Source organism: Triticum urartu, chromosome 3, assembly GCF_003073215.2.
Source record: "Triticum urartu cultivar G1812 chromosome 3, Tu2.1, whole genome shotgun sequence".
In the NCBI taxonomy this organism is placed as follows: domain Eukaryota; kingdom Viridiplantae; phylum Streptophyta; class Magnoliopsida; order Poales; family Poaceae; genus Triticum; species Triticum urartu.
Window position 1 is genome coordinate 623860467 of NC_053024.1, and position 20572 is coordinate 623881038.

Below are 20572 nucleotides of genomic sequence, written 5' to 3' on the forward strand. Positions count from 1 at the left end.
ATCCTGCACTGAAAAAGTCGAGGAAGATGGGCGTGGGTAGAAGGGACGAGACTCTTCAAAAGTCACATCTCGAGAGATACGCATCCGATGACCAATAGGATCCCAACAACGATAGCCCTTATGCTCATCACTGTAGCCTAAGAAGACACACTCAACAGACTGAGCGGTCAGTTTGGTGCGTTCGCGAGGGGCAAGAAGAACATAGCAAACACAACCAAACGAGCGAAGCATCGTATAATCGGGAGAACAATCAACAAGTCGCTCAAAAGGAACACCACCCTGTAGAGCAGCGGAAGGCTGTATATTGATAAGATAGGTGGATGTGGAGACGGCCTCAGCCCAAAAATGAGGCGGGAGAGAGGCAGCAATCATCAATGCACGAGCCGTCTCAAGAAGATGTCGATGCTTTCGCTCAGCCACACCATTCTGAGCATGAGCACCAGGACAAGAGAATTGAGAGAGAGTCCCGTGCTCAGCAAGAACACCACGCAACATCTTAGAGATATACTCGCTAGCGGAGTCAGCACGAAAAACACGAATGGGTGAAGAGAACTGAGTATGAACCATGGCAGCAAAACGCTTATAAATAGACAACACCTCAGAACAAGAAGTCATGAAATAAAGCCATGTGTAACGAGAGAAATCATCTATGAAAATAATATAGTATTTATGACCACCTTTCGAAGCGAAAGGGGCCGGACCCCATACATCAGAATGGACTAAATCGAAAGGACGCTTAGACACTAACTCACTATGTGAATATGGTAACTGAATCTGCTTGCCAAGATGACAACCCTGACACTCTAAAGAGACATCTCCTGAGACAGACCCCAGAAGGCCTCGACGAACTAAAGAAGACAACCGAGAACCACACAGATGACCAAGTCGATGATGCCACTGCTGGAAGGAACCAGTGACGGAGGCGACAGAAGCGGAAGAACTGGCGATGGTGGTGGCAGCAGAAGGAACATGAAGCCAGTCCAACTCCCAAAGACCCTGAGAATCACGGCGGCGAGGGCCAGCCCCAACCAGAGTGTGCGTGTGACGGTCCTGGACAGAACAAGAGTCAGCGTCAAGGATGACGCGACAACCAGAATCCGTAAGTTGACCAGCAGAAAACAAATTCATGGTAAGGCGAGGAACATGAGCAACATCAGGAACAGAATAAGAAGGAGTAGTAAGATTGCCTCTACTAGCAACAGAAAGTGGAGTACCATCAGCAGTGAAGACATGAATAGGGGAATCCAGTGATCAAAGAGAGGACAAAGTGGAAGAATGAGAAGACATATGAAAAGAAGCTCCAGAGTCCAAAACCCAGGGGGATGTACCTGACTGTGTAGAGGGTGATTGCTCAGTGCGGGAAGCATCAGTCACAGAACCGGCAGTACCCGTCAAGGAAGAACCTGAAGCCGCGAGCAGACGCTTAAGTCTCAGAATATCCTGCTCAGTCAAAGCAATGGCTGAAGCTGTCGAGGTAGATGACGAAGTCCCGGAAGATGATGATCGAGCCTTGCGCAGGTGTTTCTTCTTCGTGTAGCACTGAGACTCAAGATGACCATTATTGTTGCAATAGGCGCAATGTGGACGGGGGCGACCTGAGCCTCCAGAAGGAGTGGGCAAGAGCGGCGGAGCACTCGAGCGAGAAGGGGTCGGTGGAGCAAGTGGCGTAGGAGCACGAGTAGTAAGCACAGAGGGAACCTCCAGCAAACCAGCACCACGTAAGCGAGTCTCCTCAGCACGAATCTCAGAAAGCGCCTCCATGAGAGAAATACGGCCACGAGCAAACAACTGAGCACGCCGGGGCTCAAACTCCTTACGGAGCCGAGACAAGAACTCATAGACGCGATGAAAATCCAAATTGGCCTGGACAGCCTGGCAACAGGGGCAGGTATGACACCCAGCACTACGGAGAGAATCAAGCTGGCGCCAGATAGCAGAACTCTGTGCATAAAAGTCATCAACAGTGGAGTCACCCTGCTGAAGAGCATGCTCCTGACGGATCACAGAGAGGTATAAGGCATCACCAGAGGGCTGATAGCGCTCACGAAGACGGGTCCACATCTCAAAGACAGTAGAAAGACCCAGAAATTCAGAAGCAAACTGAGGTAGAACACTAGCAGTGAGAACAGCTGCAGCACGAGCATCATCATCAAGCCACTGGGTGTAAACAGACAGAGCACCATGATATGTCTGAAGAGCCTCCTCATAAGCCAAAACCCTCTCATCATAAGCACGATCAACAGCCTCATCAGCAACCTTAGCCGCATCCTTGGCGGCCTGATTAGCATCCGTAGGAAGAACCGATGGAGTTGGCGGAGTAGGAGCCACCGGAGGAACTGGACGTGGCAGACAGCAGACCTCGCCAGAAAGAACACCCCAAAGACGGATGCCACGCATGTGAATGCGCATGAAGCCAGTAAACTCAGTGTAGTTAGTACCATCAAAGATCACCGGACAGCGAGGGACAGCAACATAGCCCGATGCAGCAGACATTTTTTTTGAGAACCAAAGAGAGTACCAGCGACAGCAGAGGACGCTAGCGATGGGATCCTAGCAGAAGAGAGAGCGCTGGGGGATCGAGGCCGGCCCGTCGATCGGGAAAGAGAGTAGTTGGGACCCGGATACAGAATCTTGGGCAGCTCAGCTGGATCAGGAATCGATGGTGGCTCAGCTGGATCGCGGGCGGGACCTCGTGGCTGAAGCACGAGCGGAACCGGGCAGGAATCGATCGGGAACTGGGCGCGGATCCTGGCGGCGGCCGCCGATTCCGCCGTAGGGGAGGGAGGCGTCCCGGCGTGGAAGTCGCGTCCCGGCGTGGAAGTCGCGCCGGAGCTGGCTGGGGAGATCCGATCGGGAGAGCCGGCTTCGATCGGGAGACTCAGGAGATCGAGGACGGGGGGATCGAGGACGGGGGCTTCGAGCGAGATGAGACAGGCGGCTGGGAATCGATAGCACGAGTTGCAACGTGCAGACAAAAATTACCCTAGCTCTAATACCATGTTAGGAATATGCAACTTGTATTCCCATGAGGCCATAGGCCGATATATATATATACATGTACAGGTGTGGAACATATGCAGGAAACCCCTTATACAACGGGATAAATACAAAGGGGTACATGACTTATATAATAACTCTAACAATTCCATGCTTGCACTTGACCTCATGTGCTTCCTTGGACTTGATATCTCCTGTTTTAACTGTGAGAGTAATTAGTCGCATTATATATCACAAGGAATTCTACTAACCATGTAAAAGGCTTAATGACAATTGAGTACAGATCTATCTGAATTTTTTTGGACACTGAAGCAGTTTCTAAGGTTACACCTTCACCATTATCAGTCATATCAAAGACAGGTTTCCTGACAACTAGATACTTTAACTTTTATAGATTATATCATGGTCTCAGTGAAAACTTTAATAATTATATCTTTTAATCATGGGTAATTTTGTCCTTTTTTCATCTGCTTGGCTGAAAATCATTTGTAGTTGTGTAAACTGCTTGATTTTACCCCTTTCTTGTGAAAAATGGTTTGCTTGCAGAATCTGCCCATTATTAAGATAATGTCTTATGTTGATAGGTAAGTTCAAAATTGGGTAGAGATATATCATTGCTACCTTTCCCTCCTTGTACACCTCCTTTGATTTTGCATCCTGTTATAATTTTTGGTTAAATTTTGTAGCATGTTGACTTAATACAGTACAAGACATACTTACCTAAAATTTGATACACATGAGCTAATCGTGTGACCTTTTCCCTAACATTTTGACAGAGAGGAGATAATTCTTTAGCATGATCTACAATTTCTGCTTCAACGCTCAACTTATCAAGTCAACAAAGTTCACTTTCAGGTATATGTCTATTCAATGCCGCGCCTCTGTTCCCCTCTTCCAAAAGTTTGCTTGATCGCGCCCACGCCATGGCCGCCGTGCTCCTTTTTGCTCTGCCTGTCAACCAGATCGGCCGATGAGGCGGATGCCTGGAGGCGGTGGACCATGGAGGAAAGGAGGTCATCCATGGTGCACGCATCCACCACACTCGCTCGTCTTTTCCTCCTCGGCTCTGCGGACGCCGGGTGCTCGGGCATGGCCGCCGGCCCGCCGCCACGCCCCGCTACTGCTGACCTTCATCAAAAGCGGATAACTGAGGGCTCTTCTGTTATCAAGCTGCATCTTTTTTGTGCCAACAGTTGCAAGTTAACTTATTAATAGTTGGATACGGGCATATCTCAGATTTTGAGATTGGACAAAATACTGAATAAAATGGTAACTAGAGGAAAACAATTGCTCCTGATACATCATATCTGTATGATGTTGTTGCTATAAGTCTCAGGAGGTGCGCACACCGAGGCCTGCACACTACACAAATATTATTCATTTAGTTTTCTTTCTTTGAAGTGCTATTTCTCTGTTTCTTTCCTAATAGTGGAACAAAATTACCGTTTCTTGGGCGTCATGTCACAAGCAGGACGTCAGGCTGCCCATTTTAGTGCACCATGCCACAAGTTCCAGAAAATTATTTTGTCTCCTAATTAATGATTTTGCGACTACTTTCATTTAACAAGGCTTATGTGTGCATAAGTTTGTTACTGAATCTGGGAGATGTAGCTAAATATAGAAAAATGTGCTTCTTTGCATTAGGCAGATGGAACTATTTAGTTTATACTTGTTAATCTTCTGTGTATTGTGTATGGTGCATTCCTTATTTGGTTTGCACACCACAGAGTAAACTGAAAATAAGCTAACTTGCATTTTGGTTTGCACACCACAGAGTAACTGAGGGCTCTTCTGTTAATCTTCTGTGTATTGTTTATGTGTGCATAAGTTTGTTCTATTTTTTCTGTGAAAAATTTAGTTCTCGACTTCTATGCCATCTTTCGTTGTTACAGGTATGAAGCCTTGTTTTACTATCCTCGGGATAAACATGTTTCAGATACTAAACAAGGGAACATCCATGCCCTTTTGTGATGTTAACCATGTTAACCATCTTACGCCAGGGCTGACGAGGAAGAGGACCGGCGGAGGGGGGTTCGAAAAGGTGGCAGTGGTTACTTTGTATATATCCTGTTGGTTTGTGGTTACGTAACTCCTATAGCTGTAACTTTTGCACAATCATAAGCCCTTTATAGAATGCTAAAAGCTTCAGACCTTTGCATCAACCAAAGCTTACTCTTAGATATTTGGTCTAAGTTAAATTTGCTCCAAGTAATTAAGGATAGTAGGCCTCTACAAGAAAAGTAAGAATCTGAATCCGTAAGTAATTATAACCACTCAAGTGTGATATTCTTGTGTTGCTTAAATTTTCAGTTAAGATATCTTTTTGATATAGATTGCCAGGTTCCGTTCTCACATAAAACTCCCAGTTTTGTGATCAGCATGTACCTGTATATGATGTTTCTGCTAGAAGCTCTGCTTACTTTGATGTACATCTCTTTTTCTGAAGAAGTCACTAACAGTTTGTTTGGCTGAATATCTTATGTCAACTGGATTCCATCTCAATTTTTGTATATCTCTGTCATGAAAAGGTCAGTGACAAGGTGGTGTGAAGTGAGGGGACGTAGATATGGATGAGGACGTTGGCAGGAAGTAGATGCAGCTCGACGGCCGGAAGCCGCAGCTCGCCCTCTGCTAGGTCTTCACCTACGCCCTTAGTCTACCTTTAGCAGCGGCCAGTTATTATACTCAGCTTCGTTGCTCCCACTCATGTTCCTCGCTCTTTCTTATATAGGTTTCCATCTAATGGCAGCTCTCTCTCCCTTTTCCATCTCTCTGTTTTGTAGATAGCAGAGCAACCTATCATATATACACACTGAAATTGATCTGTTGTAAGCTTATTCGGATTTTATTTATTTCTTATTGATTCATCAAGGGATGGTTGTAATGAATATTTTATATGACTACATCCAAGAGAGCGGGAAATCGTGATGTTATACCATACGCCCATGTTGATGTACATGAGTGAGACTGATGATCAAACATGACAGTCCAATGTGTTGACATAAGATAAGTGCGCACAGTCCCGTCCCAGGAGGCGCCACCAGGTGGCGCCCCAGCCTCTAGTAAGATAGGCAGGAGATGCACAAAAAGGTGTGTGAGAGCGAGCGAGGGAGAGGGGGGTTGAGTTAGAGTGTGTGGCTGCATACGATGCGCTAGATGATTGCGGTAGATATAAGGTTGGCAAGGGTTACACGTGGGGTCCACCAGCAAGATGTGTGCGATGGATGTGGGCGTTCATCGGTCGCCTGGTTCCAATCAATTTTCATATTTTGCTTGCATGATAAATCGGTAACCATTCACAGATTCACCCTTTTTAACAAGGGTAGCATTAATAGATGAAACGAGTTACAACACTGCACAAAGAATCCCACATGGAATAAAAATTATAACATGATCCTCCCTTTATCAAATCGGACCCGAAAATGATTCGACAAAAATGCAATTGAGTCCTAATGCTCCCGGGAGACCTCGTCGGAGATGCTATCGCCACAATGTCCTGCGAAATATTTGGCATCTTGCAAGGAGAAGAGGGCCTCCGCAATGGAGGTTGAAATTGCGGCGTCAATTTTTTTCCGTCAAATCCACGTGAGGCAAGTGTTCCACCCTAGCCACTCATAGGGTTCATTTGAGACTTGAGAAAATTTGATCCATGGCTCCATCTGCGAGATTGGAGCAGTGCTATAAGATAGCTGAAGATGAACCAGAAAACCAACTTCAACTCACCCTTGAGCTCCAGGATCAAAATTCAAAAAATAGTTAAAATGAAAAAAAATCTGATTTTTTTTACATCAAAGATGCTCGAGTGCGCGATGTGCATGCAAAAAAAATGCAGGTGGACGTTCGAGGAGCTATAGGCAAAAGGCAAAATCAGGTCCACAGTGTTCTTTTTCCAAAGTTTCTGTCACTGCCATTATCTTTTTGCCACGAAAACTTCGAATGTCGAAACACGATGAATTTTGTACACACATGCTCATTCAAGCATCTTGGACGACAACCAAAAATCAGATTTTAATTTTGTTTACTACTGTTCATGTCGCGGTGCAAATGCACCCGGGCACTGAATTGCCGCACTCAAGAAGGAGAGCTTATTCAACCAAAATCACAGGCAAATATTGGGGAACGAAGGAACGATGTTTACCTTAGGGTATGTAGAGAAGGGCACACATTATTTTGACAAGTCTCTTGAGGTTGATGGTGGCAGACAAGGCATCGTGAATACAGAACTTGTACACCTACATGTTGTTGCCATCGAGAAATCAAATACTCCCTTCGTTCATTTTTGTAAGTCGTTTCAGACAACTTAAAATAGGTTGTTTTGCACATTGTATAAGAGTGAATAGAGAAAGTAGTACTACTATAGAATGGAGAGAAATCCATGTATTCATAAACAAGGTTGCTGTAATTTCTCAAATCAACCTTACAAATGTGCTGAAACTCATGGGGTACTTCCTTAGACAAATGTTCCTGGGTGTAAGGATGGTCTGCTGCGGTACCAAGACCCACGAGCAAGACGATGTTCCTCCGGAGGAGAGCAGACTGCGCTTTGTGAAAGGTAAGCCGAGTATGCCATCCTTGGCGGCGCACGTACAGAGGCACGCGGCGAGCCTGCCTGCCCGCGAGCTCGCGGCACTCGTTCCCGAGCTGCGCGCCGGCCTGGGCGTCTACGAGGCCGAGAACGGCAGCGCACTAGCCGAACTTGACGGCATCGTGCGGGCATAAGGCCAATTCCAGCGTGTGACCTCATCTCATCCGGCCCAGTGTGTGATGGCCTAGACTCATCTGATCCATTTTGTGTTCGGTCTAATCCATTTCAAGCGCAAACATGCGTCGGGTTTTGATCGTGGCGGATAGTAAACAGACGCGTCGCTCGTCCGCTTCGGGGGCCTGTGGTAGGCGGCCATCTACCTCCCATCGGCCAACATTAATGCACACGCGCGGTCGGCCTCACATGTCATTCGTCTAGTGAACGGTTGCCGTCCTTCTTAAATAGAAAGCCGTGGACCGGTCGTTGTCCACACTCCTCACTCGAGCCCATGCTGCCTTCTCGAAACCCGACACGCCCCCAAACCCTAGCTCTCCCTCTCCCCGTCCTTAATCTCGCTGGCCGGCCGCCTCGCAGCCATGGGGTTCTGGAACACCGGCCGCAAGGGAAAGCACGACCGCGAGGCCGGCTCGTCCTCGGGCGGCTCCGTGAAAGAGGAGCCCGCATCACCATCGCGTCAGGCCCCCGCGCCTTCCCCATTCACCATCGGCCCTGCGGCCGATGGTGAGCGCGACCGGCAGTATATCAACGCAGATGTATGCCGGCGTTATTGGGAGACGAAGACGCCGCTCCTGGGGAGCGACGTGCACCTCCCCAATAACTGGCATCTCTCCACCGACCGGGTGTCGATCCTGCCTATCCCGACGAGCGGCCATGTGCACCATGAGGAGATCCATCGCCGCCGCCGCCTCCTGTCGGATGACCTGTACTACGACCCCAGGTACGTGACCGACTCCGACTTGTGAGACACGTGGTTCCGGAACGAGCACGACACGCGACGCGCCTCTTTCTTCGCCGGCACCTCGTCGGGGCCGCGGCGGCCACGTCTAGAGCGTGCAGCGGCTGCTCCCCAGGTGCGCGGGCGTACGCGGGTGCGCGGCCTCACGCCCACGCCGTCGCCTTCACCATCTCCGTCGCCACCACCACCTCCTTGCATGACAGCGGAGGAGGAGGCCCGGCCCATGCAGCGTGTCATGGAGGACTCCATGAACACGCACGATGAGCGCCAATGGGAGGGCCTCGAGGAGATGATGGCCCTCTCTGCGGCCGGCGACGTCGCCATCCCCGAGCTGGAGAAGGTGGGGACAGAGGAGGTGATGGAGGAGCCCGTGGCCGCGTTCCACCTGGGCCTGGTGTGCTAGCAGTGGAGCTAGTCGTGCACGGCTTCGGAGATGGCCGACGCCGTGGGGGCGTGAACTGGTGCCCCACGCCGCCGCGGTCACCGGAGCGAGAGGCGTCGCCATGAGAGGAGGTGGTGCACGCACCTCCCGCCTTCCAGCCCGCCCTCGTGTACCACGCACCGCCGTCCCATCTTTGGACGCCAACGGACTACGTCGACCTCGTCAGCGACGACGATGACAATGGCGGCCACTGAGAAAACGACGACGGCCACGGCATTGATGGGCAGGAGCGTGCGGGCAGCAGATTTCTTTTGTTTTTTATGTTAATTATGTCTATGTTAATTATGTGAACGGTGGAACTGGACCGTTTTGTGTCCCTGATGGTTAATTAGGCTTTTATGTTTTTATGTTTGCGTTTATTTTATTTTTTGGCATTTTGTTTTAGTTTTTGCATTTTTTTAATCGCGTCCACCCCAGACATGATTTGGGGTGCGACCGCGCGTTGGGCGCACCAACAACCTAACAGCCGCAAGCAGGCATGAGCGACCTCATTACCGCACCAAATGAACGAAAACAGGCCAAATCAACCATCCGTTTGGGATCGTGCGATGGAGTTGGTCTAACGGATTGTGCGGGATGTCTTTGGTACACAGCACCGATGCTTCGTGACTGCCGTGGGCCGGTGCGTACATCTCACGGGTGCCAGGACTCCGGAGCCGCGGGACGGGCGAACGACGAGCCGCGACCCTGGAGACCATGCTCCCTTCGCCGGCCCCGTTAACGTTATTGCTATTGTCGTCTTGCCCCTGTGCATTGCTGGCGAACGCAAACAGCCATGTCCGCCTCGCGCGTTGCACTGCGCGCTGCCACGAGGCCACCCGCCGGGTAGGTCGGGTGCGGCTGCGGCACGCAGACGTCGTTGCCATGCCACAGGATGGACCAGCGTCGTCACGTTCATGACAGGGTCTTCTAGCTAAAGTTGATCACCAGCTACCGGCAACCTGGACTGCCTATCTCAATATGCGTTAGAAGATTCGAGACCCACAGGTGCATCATCAACTACAGCAGGATCTGGTGGAGCACCTATGAAGGATCAAGAGCGACGCCTACCTCGACGTGTGATGAAATATGAGTTCTTATTTGTTGAACTATATAATTTGTATTGAACTATTTGTTGTTGCACTATTTTGTTGAACTATTTAATTTTCTGTGACGAACTATGTGATAAAAAATTATTTATGTTGAGAATTCGACGCCGAACCACGCCGAATATGGGCCGATTCTTGCCGATATCGGGCCATTTGTCGATATCGGGCCATTTGTCACAGAAAATGGGCCGAAAAGCGGCCAGAAATGGGCCGATATAGGCACCTGGGGGCGACGGCTGGATGCCCAAACCGCCCCCAGAGCCGATTCTATCGCCGGCTCGCCCCCAAGCGGTGATTTTTATACCTCCTGGGGGGCCAACGGTTGAAGATGCTCTAAGGCACCATGGAGGGAGCGGCATGTAGGGGCGGGGCCGAGCAGAGGGCCATAGTCGAGTAGGTTAGGGACGGGCAAAAGGTTGTAGTCAAGCAGAGGCGGGGCGGGGTCGAGGCAAGTAGAGAGAGAGAAAGGAAAGGAACTGTTTGACACTCGTGGTTTGACCCTAGGGCATTTCCTCTATAATTTCCTCCCGTTTGGCCCTAGTCTGTTCAGGGTGCTGGTCTCTCTTACGTTGACTCGTTTTAGGCTCCCAAAACTTTGGCTGATCTCAGTCTATAATAGAAACTGTTTACTGCTTAGGTTTTTGCCCCATAACATTTGTTTCGATAACAGGCGAATGTGATGGGTTTCCTAATAGTGTGTTGAATTCTCTTTCCCTCTTTTTCCCGTTTCCTAGATTCTCTGTAAGACTGCTATATTTTCGTTCTATGCAATGAAAAGAAGGGTTAGCCTGGTTAAAAAAAACTAGAAATATTCTCTGAAAACGAAATGTTTTGTTTTGAGGGGCTGCCCAGAATCACCAGAATCATAGGTTTTGGACGATTCTGGGATACATTACAATTCTCAGACGATTCTAGGCAATTCTTGCGGAAGAAACCTTTTGGTCCCTATTTCAAGAAAAACATAGGAATTCAATGATTCAGTTGGACCTTTTTTTTTCAATTTTCTCTGTACAAAGAGTGAGACCAAGATCCTCGGTGACATGATAACATGGTAATTTTACCTTTTCCAGGTGGCTTGAGTTTGATTTGACTCCGTTAATTAGGATTGATGTATTTTTCCTACTCTTTTGAATCAAACACTCAAGTTTATAAAATTCCTATTTTTATTCATTTGTTTTACATATGCATTCCTATCAAATGTCTGCATTTTTCTTCCTTTCCATCATTTTTAAGGAGGCCTCGATGTTCTAGTATGTATTCTGGAGATGTAGATTCCGTGTTGCAGCATGTGGAAATGATCTTCCCCGACTTTCCACGCCACACGTCATATTGACCCCTAGCCCCCGACATTGTACATGGGGCGACACACGCATGCATCACCTTTTCTTTTCTTGAGGACATACATTTGAGTTCAGGACTCTTGGCTCAACACCTTGTTGAGCTTTATGAGCATTGGGAGAGCCTTTAGGAGGGGGTCAAGGACGAAATTTTCTGGAGCTGTCTATGTCGGGTGTAGTACTCAGCCTCCACGGCTTATTTCGCTCAGATTACTGCGTCCGGTAATGGAGGTAGAGGGTGGACTGTGTGGGCCGTGGCCCACCCTAAAATTTCCCAATAGCCTTTATATTATAGAAAAAATTAAAATGATAAATCTCTACTCCTAATGAAGTAGTTGGTAGTCTCGCTTCCAGATTTTTTTCGTCCCACCACTTTCGTCCGGTTTTTTTTGGTAGGTTAACCGTCGTAGATTTTTTTCGTCGCCTCCCCCACTTCATCGGTTTATTTTCACTTCACCCTCTCACACAATGAAAAAAACTGAACGGACCAGAACTTTCCATACTGACGTAAATTATTTAGTAATGTCTTTATGTAAAAGAATCAATCACAATCAATCTCTAAAGATCAAATCTAAATTAATTAATCTTCATAACGTTTGTTTCCTTCCGAATCACGTCCATAACTTTCCTTTCTTATTTGGGCAGAAACTGTTTGGTAGCAGAGATTAGGAAGCTTCCTATGAGCGTAGTAATAGGAAGTATTCTTTTTCTTGATAATTCGTTTCCATGCATGATGATAGTAAATTAGGCCAACATTCGCCACTATTTATCAACGTCATCAATTGTATCCATTCCTACCAGTTTTAAGGGAATCTGCTCGCTATGTCTTTTTTAAGGGGATCCGCTCGCTAAGTCGTCGTCGCACGTTATTTTCACAAGCAATTCCCCTAAAAAAAGGCGTGGGTATTGGTAGTTGAACGCCCGCTAGGTTTTCCGCCTGTCCCATCCTCGCGCTGTGCCGCCGCCACCCGCCGAATTTCCAGCCGCCCGAGCCCGTTAACTTCGCCAGCCATCGGGTCGACTGCCCCCGCCCCAAACCCCCATCCCCGAGCACTAGCTATCGCCGCGTTGCTGATCTATGTGTTGGTGCTCCTGCTATATGCTCATGCCATACAAATGAAATTTCTGTTAATCTTCTGACATGTTGAGTTGGTTCTCTCTGTCTTCTGAAGGGGTGAATGCAAAGCAGTCTATTAAGCCAGGCAATATTGGTAGCCATAGTTGTAGTTTAAGTAGTAGCGAGTTGTCTGATATGTATAAAGAGCCCGTTGCAACTGAGCCCGTTGCTAAATTGACAAAAAAGGTCACCAGTGTCACTTGATATGTATGAGAATATTAAATGTATTATTAACATGATTAATATTGAACTCTTAAAATTAATGTGGCCCCGTTGCAATGCACGGGCGTTCTTCTAGTAGTTTATATGAGCATTCTCCTTGTTGGTCCACCCTGGTCCATTGGGATGAATCCACCACTGTCTGCATTGTCTGCCTCTTGATGAAACCGGCCTAGAGCTCACCATCGAGTTCTAGCTATAGGACGTAACTCTGCTAGCACTAACTAAACTAACATTGTCTCACGCTAAACAGTCATACAACCAACTTTTATGGTTGTATGCATCGTCTTGATGCAGAGACCGGAGGTCATCCTTTTTTTTAAAAGAAAGAAAACAGTCATGCAACCAACTGATATTACCTAACAAAAAATACATCCACAAAACAAAGGCGACAGTTGAGGCCAAACGTTTTAGCAAGGTCTTCAATCAGCAATGCGTGGTACTTCCTCCGTCCGGGTTTATTAGACCTAAAGACAACTTCTCTTAGACCAAGATACATACTCCCTCCGTCCGAGTTTAAAGGACCTCTTGGCCAGGAAGCCCTGTCCGGAATTGTAAGGCCGCGCACACTAAACCTGCTCCAATCGCAGTATTTTACCGTTTCCTATTCCCATGCCATGCCTTGTTAATCGTGTGTGCAGTTACGAGCCGTGCATGCAAGCCAGTGCATGCTAGCCTTTGCCTGCAAGCCGCCCCAGCCGTGCCTTGTTTTTTGTGTGGGCTGTTTAGGGCATGTATAATAATGTTATCTTAAAAGTGCCACGTAGGATAAATGATGAGGTGGAGAGAGAACTAATAAAAAAGGCTTGTCTTATCTTATTTAAGAGAAGACAAGAGATGATCTCTTAGCATAATATGTCTTACCATTTTTAGGAGTAGCTAATTATTGAAGATAAGGCTAAGAGATGACCCATTGGTTGCAAACATGCACCTTTTCAAAGTGATGCCTTATAAAAAAGAATATGCTTGTGATGCTGAGAGGCCTAATAAACCCGGACAGAGGAAGTAATAGATCACTTGTGGAAGCAGCTAGAGTCAATGAGTGTCGCCAGTTTCGAAGCCTCTGTCATAAGAAGTTGCACCCAATTGTAGAGAGTCTCCTTATTTGCATCTTTCAGAAGACCTAACAAATACATACATTAGAAAATAGCAAGTTGTAAAAACAACAGGACATAACCACATGTTTTTTCAAAGCTACCTTGTTTCTCAGTCCAAACGCCTCAACTTATAGCAGCAAATGTAAATCGGAAAGGACTCTTTCACGCTCGAGCGTTCCAATCATCTTGCTAATCTTTGACAGGAGCTTCTATTGTCGGAAGTCTTTTTTTGTGCGGAAGAAATGCCATCATGGCTAGCTTTATTGATTTGGCAAAATCGTTGCATTGTTCACTAAAGAGTTTACAAGAAAATCTTGGGGTTCATCAACCCAATTACAAGAAACATTATTCTCATAAGAAAATTTAGCTAAATTGTGCGCAGCTTCATTTGCTTCCCTCCACATCCTCTCTTGGCCTGAACATGCATTAACGACCTCTAAGGCATCTGATTCAATTTGTATGGAAGTCTTTTTAATATGAATTCAGAGCCTTGTTTGGAAGAAAAAAATTAACATTGTGTTAGCAGGATCTCAACGCCGGTTACACTTGAGCCCCAACCGGAGAGGGCCCACTGGATCAGGACGGAAGCAGGACAAACCCAGGTTCGAAAATCCGATCTCGCGAGCCACCGCCGCCGCCAGCCATGGAAGGATCCTTCACGGCCGCCTCCTTCCAGCCCCCCGACGTCGATCCCGCCGGCGCCAACCTCCCCTCCGGCTACCCCTCGTGGATCCTCCTCGACAGCACAGCCTACTTCGCCGACCACGACGACGCCACCACCATGCAGGCCACGACGAGCGCTGGCCACGAATTCAAGGTCACCTTCTGCCTCGCCGACCCGCCCACCGTCTCCTACTTCTGTGCCCACTTTCCCGGGATCAGCGTACACGAGTGTTGCACCACGGAGCCCCGCCTCATCTCCTCCGCCGACGACCTCGCCCTACTCGGTTTCGCCTTCAGAACCGGCCCATCGAGCACCGACGACGAAGACTCCCATCACCTCGAGTACTTCGTCTACAAGGCTGCCTCCGGCGGCAACCAGTCCATCAGACCTGTCCCTTGCTCTCCTCCAGGTTACAGGCACTCATTGTTGAGTATATGTGTTATGTGCATATTGCGTATTGGGCTTGCCTTCACTAGTAGAAAACAGGGCTTTGGTCACGGGGCAGTTTTCACATTAATCCCGGTTCAGTCAAGAACCGGGACTAACGTGAGCATTTATCCCGGTTCACCTGGGCCCTTTAGTCCCGGTTCGTGCCACGAACCGGGACTTGCCCATTAGCCCCGGTTGGTGGCACCAACCGGGACTAAAGGTTAGACCTTTAGTCCCGGTTGGTGCCACCAACCGGGACTAATGGGTTTTGAGGCATTTGTACCGGTTCATGGCACGAACCGGTACTAAAGGTCCCATTTTCAAACTCTCCCCCCCCCCATGGACCGCATTTTCAGTTTTAGAAAAAACAAAAGAAAATGATGAAAATGTCAAAAAAATAAAATAAAATAAGTTTCCCATGTGATATGTGGTCTATTTGTCGGGAAAATTTACAAATATGAATTTTGACTTTATTTGAAAAATCTCTCTGGAATTTATAAAATGGGCATAACTTTTGCATACGAACTCGGATTAAAAAAAATTATATGAAAAATCATCTACTCGAAAAGTTACATCCGAATTTAACCGGGGAAACCCCGTTAAACATTTTCAAAATCCTCAAAAACCTAACAGAAAAAAGGTTACGGGGCTTTTAAGATCTAGAGTGGAAAATATCAAAAAAATTACTAGTCAAATCTAGTCAAACAATGGTCAAACTGTCGTCAAACAATGGTCAAACTAATTATTCTAGAATATTAGTGTTACTAAATAATTATTTCAGTTATTTTGAATTTTGGTCAAATCTGGTCAAACTGTGGTCAAACTAATTATTCAAGAAATATTAGTGTTACTAAATAATTATTGTTTTTTAAAACAATAGTTTCAAACTCAAACAGTGAAATGTGTCACTTCATGCTCAAGCAAAATTCATGAAGGTTAATAGGATTGACATCTTACTATTGTCAGGAAAACAACAAGTGCAGACTTGGAAACGAGAGAGAATAGAACCCGGAAGTTAAACGTGCTCAGGCTGGGAGAGTGGGAGGATGGGTGACCGTTCGGGAAGTTAGATGATTTGAAATGATGAGGGGTGATTAGAGGATAAATTGAGCAGTGATGAGGGGTGGTGATTACACACTAGAGGTTAAAATAATTCAGAAATTTGAAAATAAAAAAAATTCAAATTTTTTTCAAAAAATAATCATAAAATTTTCTTTAGTCCCGGTTGGTGTTACCAACCGGGACTAAAGGTGGAGCTCCACGTGGCCACGCCCTTTAGTCCCGGTTCGTGTAAGAACCGGGACTAAAGGGGAGAGGCATTAGTACCATCCTTAATTTAGTCCTGGTTCGAAAACCGGGACTAAAGGAGCCTTACCAATAGGGACAAAAGCCTCTTTTTCTACTAGTGCTCCTAGTTCTTTGTATAGTTGAGGTCTGTAGCCCACCGTTGTATACCATATATACGTGCCTATACATGAGAGTAATACATTGTGCAATTCACATATTCTATATGGTATCAGTTTTCAAAAAATAATCATAAAATTTTCTTTAGTCCCGGTTGATGTTACCAACCGGGACTAAAGGTGGAGCTCCACGTGGCCACGCCCTTTAGTCCCGGTTCGTGTAAGAACCGGGACTAAAGGGGAGAGGCATTAGTACCGATCCTTAATTTAGTCCCGGTTCGAAAACCGGGACTAAAGGAGCCTTACCAATCGGGACAAAAGCCCCTTTTTCTACTAGTGCTCCTAGTTCTTTGTATAGTTGAAGTCTGTAGCCCACCGTTGTATACCATATATACATGCCTATACATGAGAGTAATACATTGTGCAATTCACATATTCTACATGGTATCAGTTTTTTAGGTTTCCTCGCTTCCGCCGCCGCCGCCGCGCGTCTCCTCCCCGCCGCCGCCGCCCGCGCGCCTCCCCGCGCCAGCCGCCGCTGTCGCCCCAGTCCCCGCCGCTCGCGCACCTTGTGCGCCGGCTGCCTCGCTCGATCTCGCCTGATCGCCAACACCCACGTGCTTGTACAGCCGAGCAATCGATCCAGGAAATCCATCAGCTTGTACGTGCTTGTACGTGCACCAGCGTCCGCTCTGCCCCGATCGTCCCCGATGGCATCCGCCCCCCCGGCCGCCGCGGCCTCTCTGTTCCTGGCCTCTCGGCCGTTGTTTCCTCTGGCCGATGCCGATCCAACTGCTGTTGTTTCGCCGTCGTCGACGCACGCGGCGGTATCCGCTGAGCATCACGCAGCCGCGCCATCGATCACGGGCGTACATGCAGGCATGCATGGCGCCTTACATGCACTGCCGTGGCCAAACCCATCCATCGCCAGCGTATATGCAGGCATGCATGACGCGGACGTACAAGCAGACATGCATGGCGCCTTACACGCAAGGGCGTGGCAAAATCCATCCATCACGGGCGTACCTGCAGGCGTGCATGGCGCGTACGGCATACATGGCGCGTGGGCTGCGGCTCCCTCCAGTGCGTGGACTGTGTACGGCGCCCCGTCCCCGGCCTCGCTGGCGTACGTCGCCGCCCCATCACCGGCGCTCTCCGACCAGTCCATTGTCATCCCGCTACTGGCGCCGACTCTACCCGTCGACCCATTGTTGTCGCGCGGGGTATACGGGGCTTTGCCTGCATTCATTCACGAGACTCCGTCCGCATCTACATACGGGGCTCCGCCTGCGTACCTGGCTTCATCCGTGTACGAGTCTCCCGGGTACTGGAGGGGTCGTCAGCGGGCCTGCACTCGCCCGCTGGGCAGCAGCCACCACCGCCGCAGTTGAGCGGCGGCTATGGTTTCCTCATGGCGTCTCCCTCGCCGGCGCCCTGGGACCCGGTGCTCCTCACCACGCTGCATGCCGCTCCTACGCTGAACAACTACACTGGCGGTGTTGATTGGTACATGGACACCGGTGCTACGGCTCACATGTCTACTCATCCTGGTAACCTTGCCTCTTTTACTCCTGTCTCCACCGACCGCCGCATCATTGTCGGCGGTTCCACACTTCCTATCACACATATTGGACACGCTTCTTTTCCTTCTACTTCTACACCTTTATCTTTATCTAACATACTTGTGTCTCCTGATTTTATTAAGAACCTAGTTTCTGTTAAACGTTTCACTCGTGAAAATCCTGTTACTGTTGAATTTGACGGCATTGGGTTTTGTGTCAAGGACGCTCGAACCAGGATGGTACTCCACCGATGTGACAGCCCCGACGAGCTTTATCCGGTACATCCGTCTTCTTCCACCACCGTCGCACCGGTCGCTCTCTCCGTTGGCGTCGATCTCTGGCATGCTCACTTGGGTCATCCCAACCCCGTCACACTTCGTCATATTCTCAAAAGTTTCAGTTTCAGTTCCACTAGGATTGAGGATCATACTTGTCATGCCTGTCGAGTCGGCAAACATGTTCGCATGCCGTTTAATAATTCCACCACCATTGCTTCTTTTCCCTTTCAGTTGATTCATAGCAATATGTGGACCTCTCCAGTTCCTAGTAATTCGGCCTATTTATATTATCTAGTCATTCTTGATGATTATTCTCATTACATGTGGACTTTTCTTTTGCGCAGAAAGTCGGACGCACTCTCCACCTTGACGGCCTTTTACTCCTATGTCCGCACGCAGTTTGGGCGTCCTATCCTTGCGCTTCAGACGGATAATGGAAAAGAGTTCGACAACCTCGCTTTCCGCACCTTTTTGTCGCATCACGGCACAGTTTTCCGCCTCACATGCCCGTACACTTCACAGCAGAACGGTCGAGCCGAACGCGTCCTTCGCACTTTGAATGACTGCGTTCGCACGCTCCTGTTTCATGCCAACGTGCCGCCTCGTTTCTGGCCGGACGCACTTGCCACTGCATCACTTCTTCTTAACATTAGACCCTGCCGCCCACGATGGAACTACGCACCTCACCATCTTCTCTTTGGTATGCCCCCGTCTTATGACGACTTGCGTATTTTTGGGTGCCTTTGCTATCTCAGCACTACCGACACTGCTTCTCACAAGCTTGCACCTCGATCTGTCGCTTGCATCTTCATCGGCTACCCCTCCAACTCCAAGGGATATCGGTGCTATGATCCCGTCTCCCACCGTGTGTTCACTTCCCGGCACGTTTACTTTGATGAGCATGTGTTTCCGTTTCACCAGGTACCCCCGGCTGTTCCTCCCGCCACTTGTGACGCGGGCTCCTTGACGCCTTTCCCAGGGCGCTCACGCGCCTCTCTTGGCCCGCCCCCTGGCTTTGAGGCGCGCCCTCCGCATGCGGCGCCTCCTACAGCCGCGGCGCTGGCGCTTGCAGCCACCGCGGCTCCTCCGGCGCCCGCGGCGCCCCGAGCACCCCCGGCGTCCCAGACGTTGGCGCCCGTGCCCCCCCCCCGGTGCCCACGGCCCTCGCGCCCCCCTCGGCACCCCTGGCCCTCTCGGCGCCTGTGGCCGGTCCGGTCACCCGTGCCCGTACGGGCGTTTTTCACCCGAGCTCGTGCTACGCCTGGGATGACTACGTCCATGCGGCGTCCACCTCTGAGCCGTCGGCGTTGCCGGTCTCCGTTCGAGCCGTTCTTCGTGACCCGCTCTGGATGGCTGCGATGCAAGAGGAGTTTGATGCCCTGTTGCGCAACCGGACGTGGCAGCTTGTTCCCCGTCCCCGCACGCCAACGTGATTACCGGGAAGTGGGTCTTTAAACACAAGCTCCGTCCTGATGATACCCTTGATCGCTACAAAGCGCGTTGGGTTGTTCGTGGCTTCCGACAGCGTGCTGACATCGACTTCACCGACACCTTCGCTCCGGTCGTCAAGCCCGGCACAATACGCACGGTTCTCCACCTTGCGGTCTCCCGTGCTTGGCCGGTGCACCAGATGGACGTCTCCAACGCATTCCTCCATGGTCACCTCGAGGAGCAGGTCTTCTGCCAGTAGCCCATCGGGTTTGTTGACCCGGCGCTTCCCGACCACGTGTGCCTGCTTTCACGGTCCTTGTACGGACTCAAGCAGGCTCCGCGCGCTTGGTACCAGCGCATCGTGGCGTTTCTCCACCAGCTTGGGTTCCGCTCTACCCGCTCAGACGCCTCGCTCTTCGTCTATCATCAAGGCTCTGACACGGCCTACTTGCTGCTCTATGTCGACGACATCATCCTAACGGCATGTACGGCTGGTCTCCTTAGTCAGCTCACGGCCCGTCTTCGCGTTGAGTTCGCCATCAAGGACTTGGGTCCTTTGCAATACTTCCTCGGTGTCGAGGTGGTGCGCCGTCTGTTGGAAATATGCCCTAGAGGCAATAATAAATTGGTTATTATTATATTTCCTTGTTCATGATAATCGTTTATTATCCATGCTATAATTGTATTGATAGGAAACTCAGATACATGTGTGGATACATAGACAACACCATGTCCCTAGTAAGCCTCTAGTTGACTAGCTCGTTGATCAATAGATGGTTACGGTTTCCTAACCATGGACATTGAATGTCGTTGATAACGGGATCACATCATTAGGAGAATGATGTGATGGACAAGACCTAATCCTAAGCCTAGCACAAAGATCGTGTAGTTCGTATGCTAAAGCTTTTCTAATGTCAAGTATCATTTCCTTAGACCATGAGATTGTGAAACTCCCGGATACCGTAGGAATGCTTTGGGTGTATCAAACGTCACAACGTAACTGGGTG

At 49.0% G+C, this 20572-nt stretch overlaps 1 protein-coding gene across 1 annotated transcript; it reads right to left on the reverse strand.

The window, feature by feature from the left end:
- Positions 1-268: 268 nt before the first annotated feature.
- On the reverse strand, positions 269-2500 carry LOC125548883. The gene is made up of 2 exons (XM_048712407.1): positions 1329-2500; positions 269-1050 (listed from the first exon to the last, which is right to left on the reverse strand). Exons 1-2 carry the CDS (start codon positions 2491-2493, stop codon positions 1004-1006), a joined length of 1212 nt encoding a protein of 403 aa, XP_048568364.1. The 5' UTR covers positions 2494-2500; the 3' UTR covers positions 269-1003.
- Positions 2501-20572: the final 18072 nt, after the last annotated feature.

Coding starts and splice junctions, on each gene's coding strand:
- LOC125548883 (XM_048712407.1), bottom strand. CDS start 2,493: ATGTCTGCTGCATCGGGCTATGTTGCTGTCCCTCGCTGTCCGGTGATC. Junction 1,051..1,328: donor ATCACCCTCTACACAGTCAG/GTACATCCCCCT, acceptor TGTTCTGTCCAG/GACCGTCACACGCACACTCT.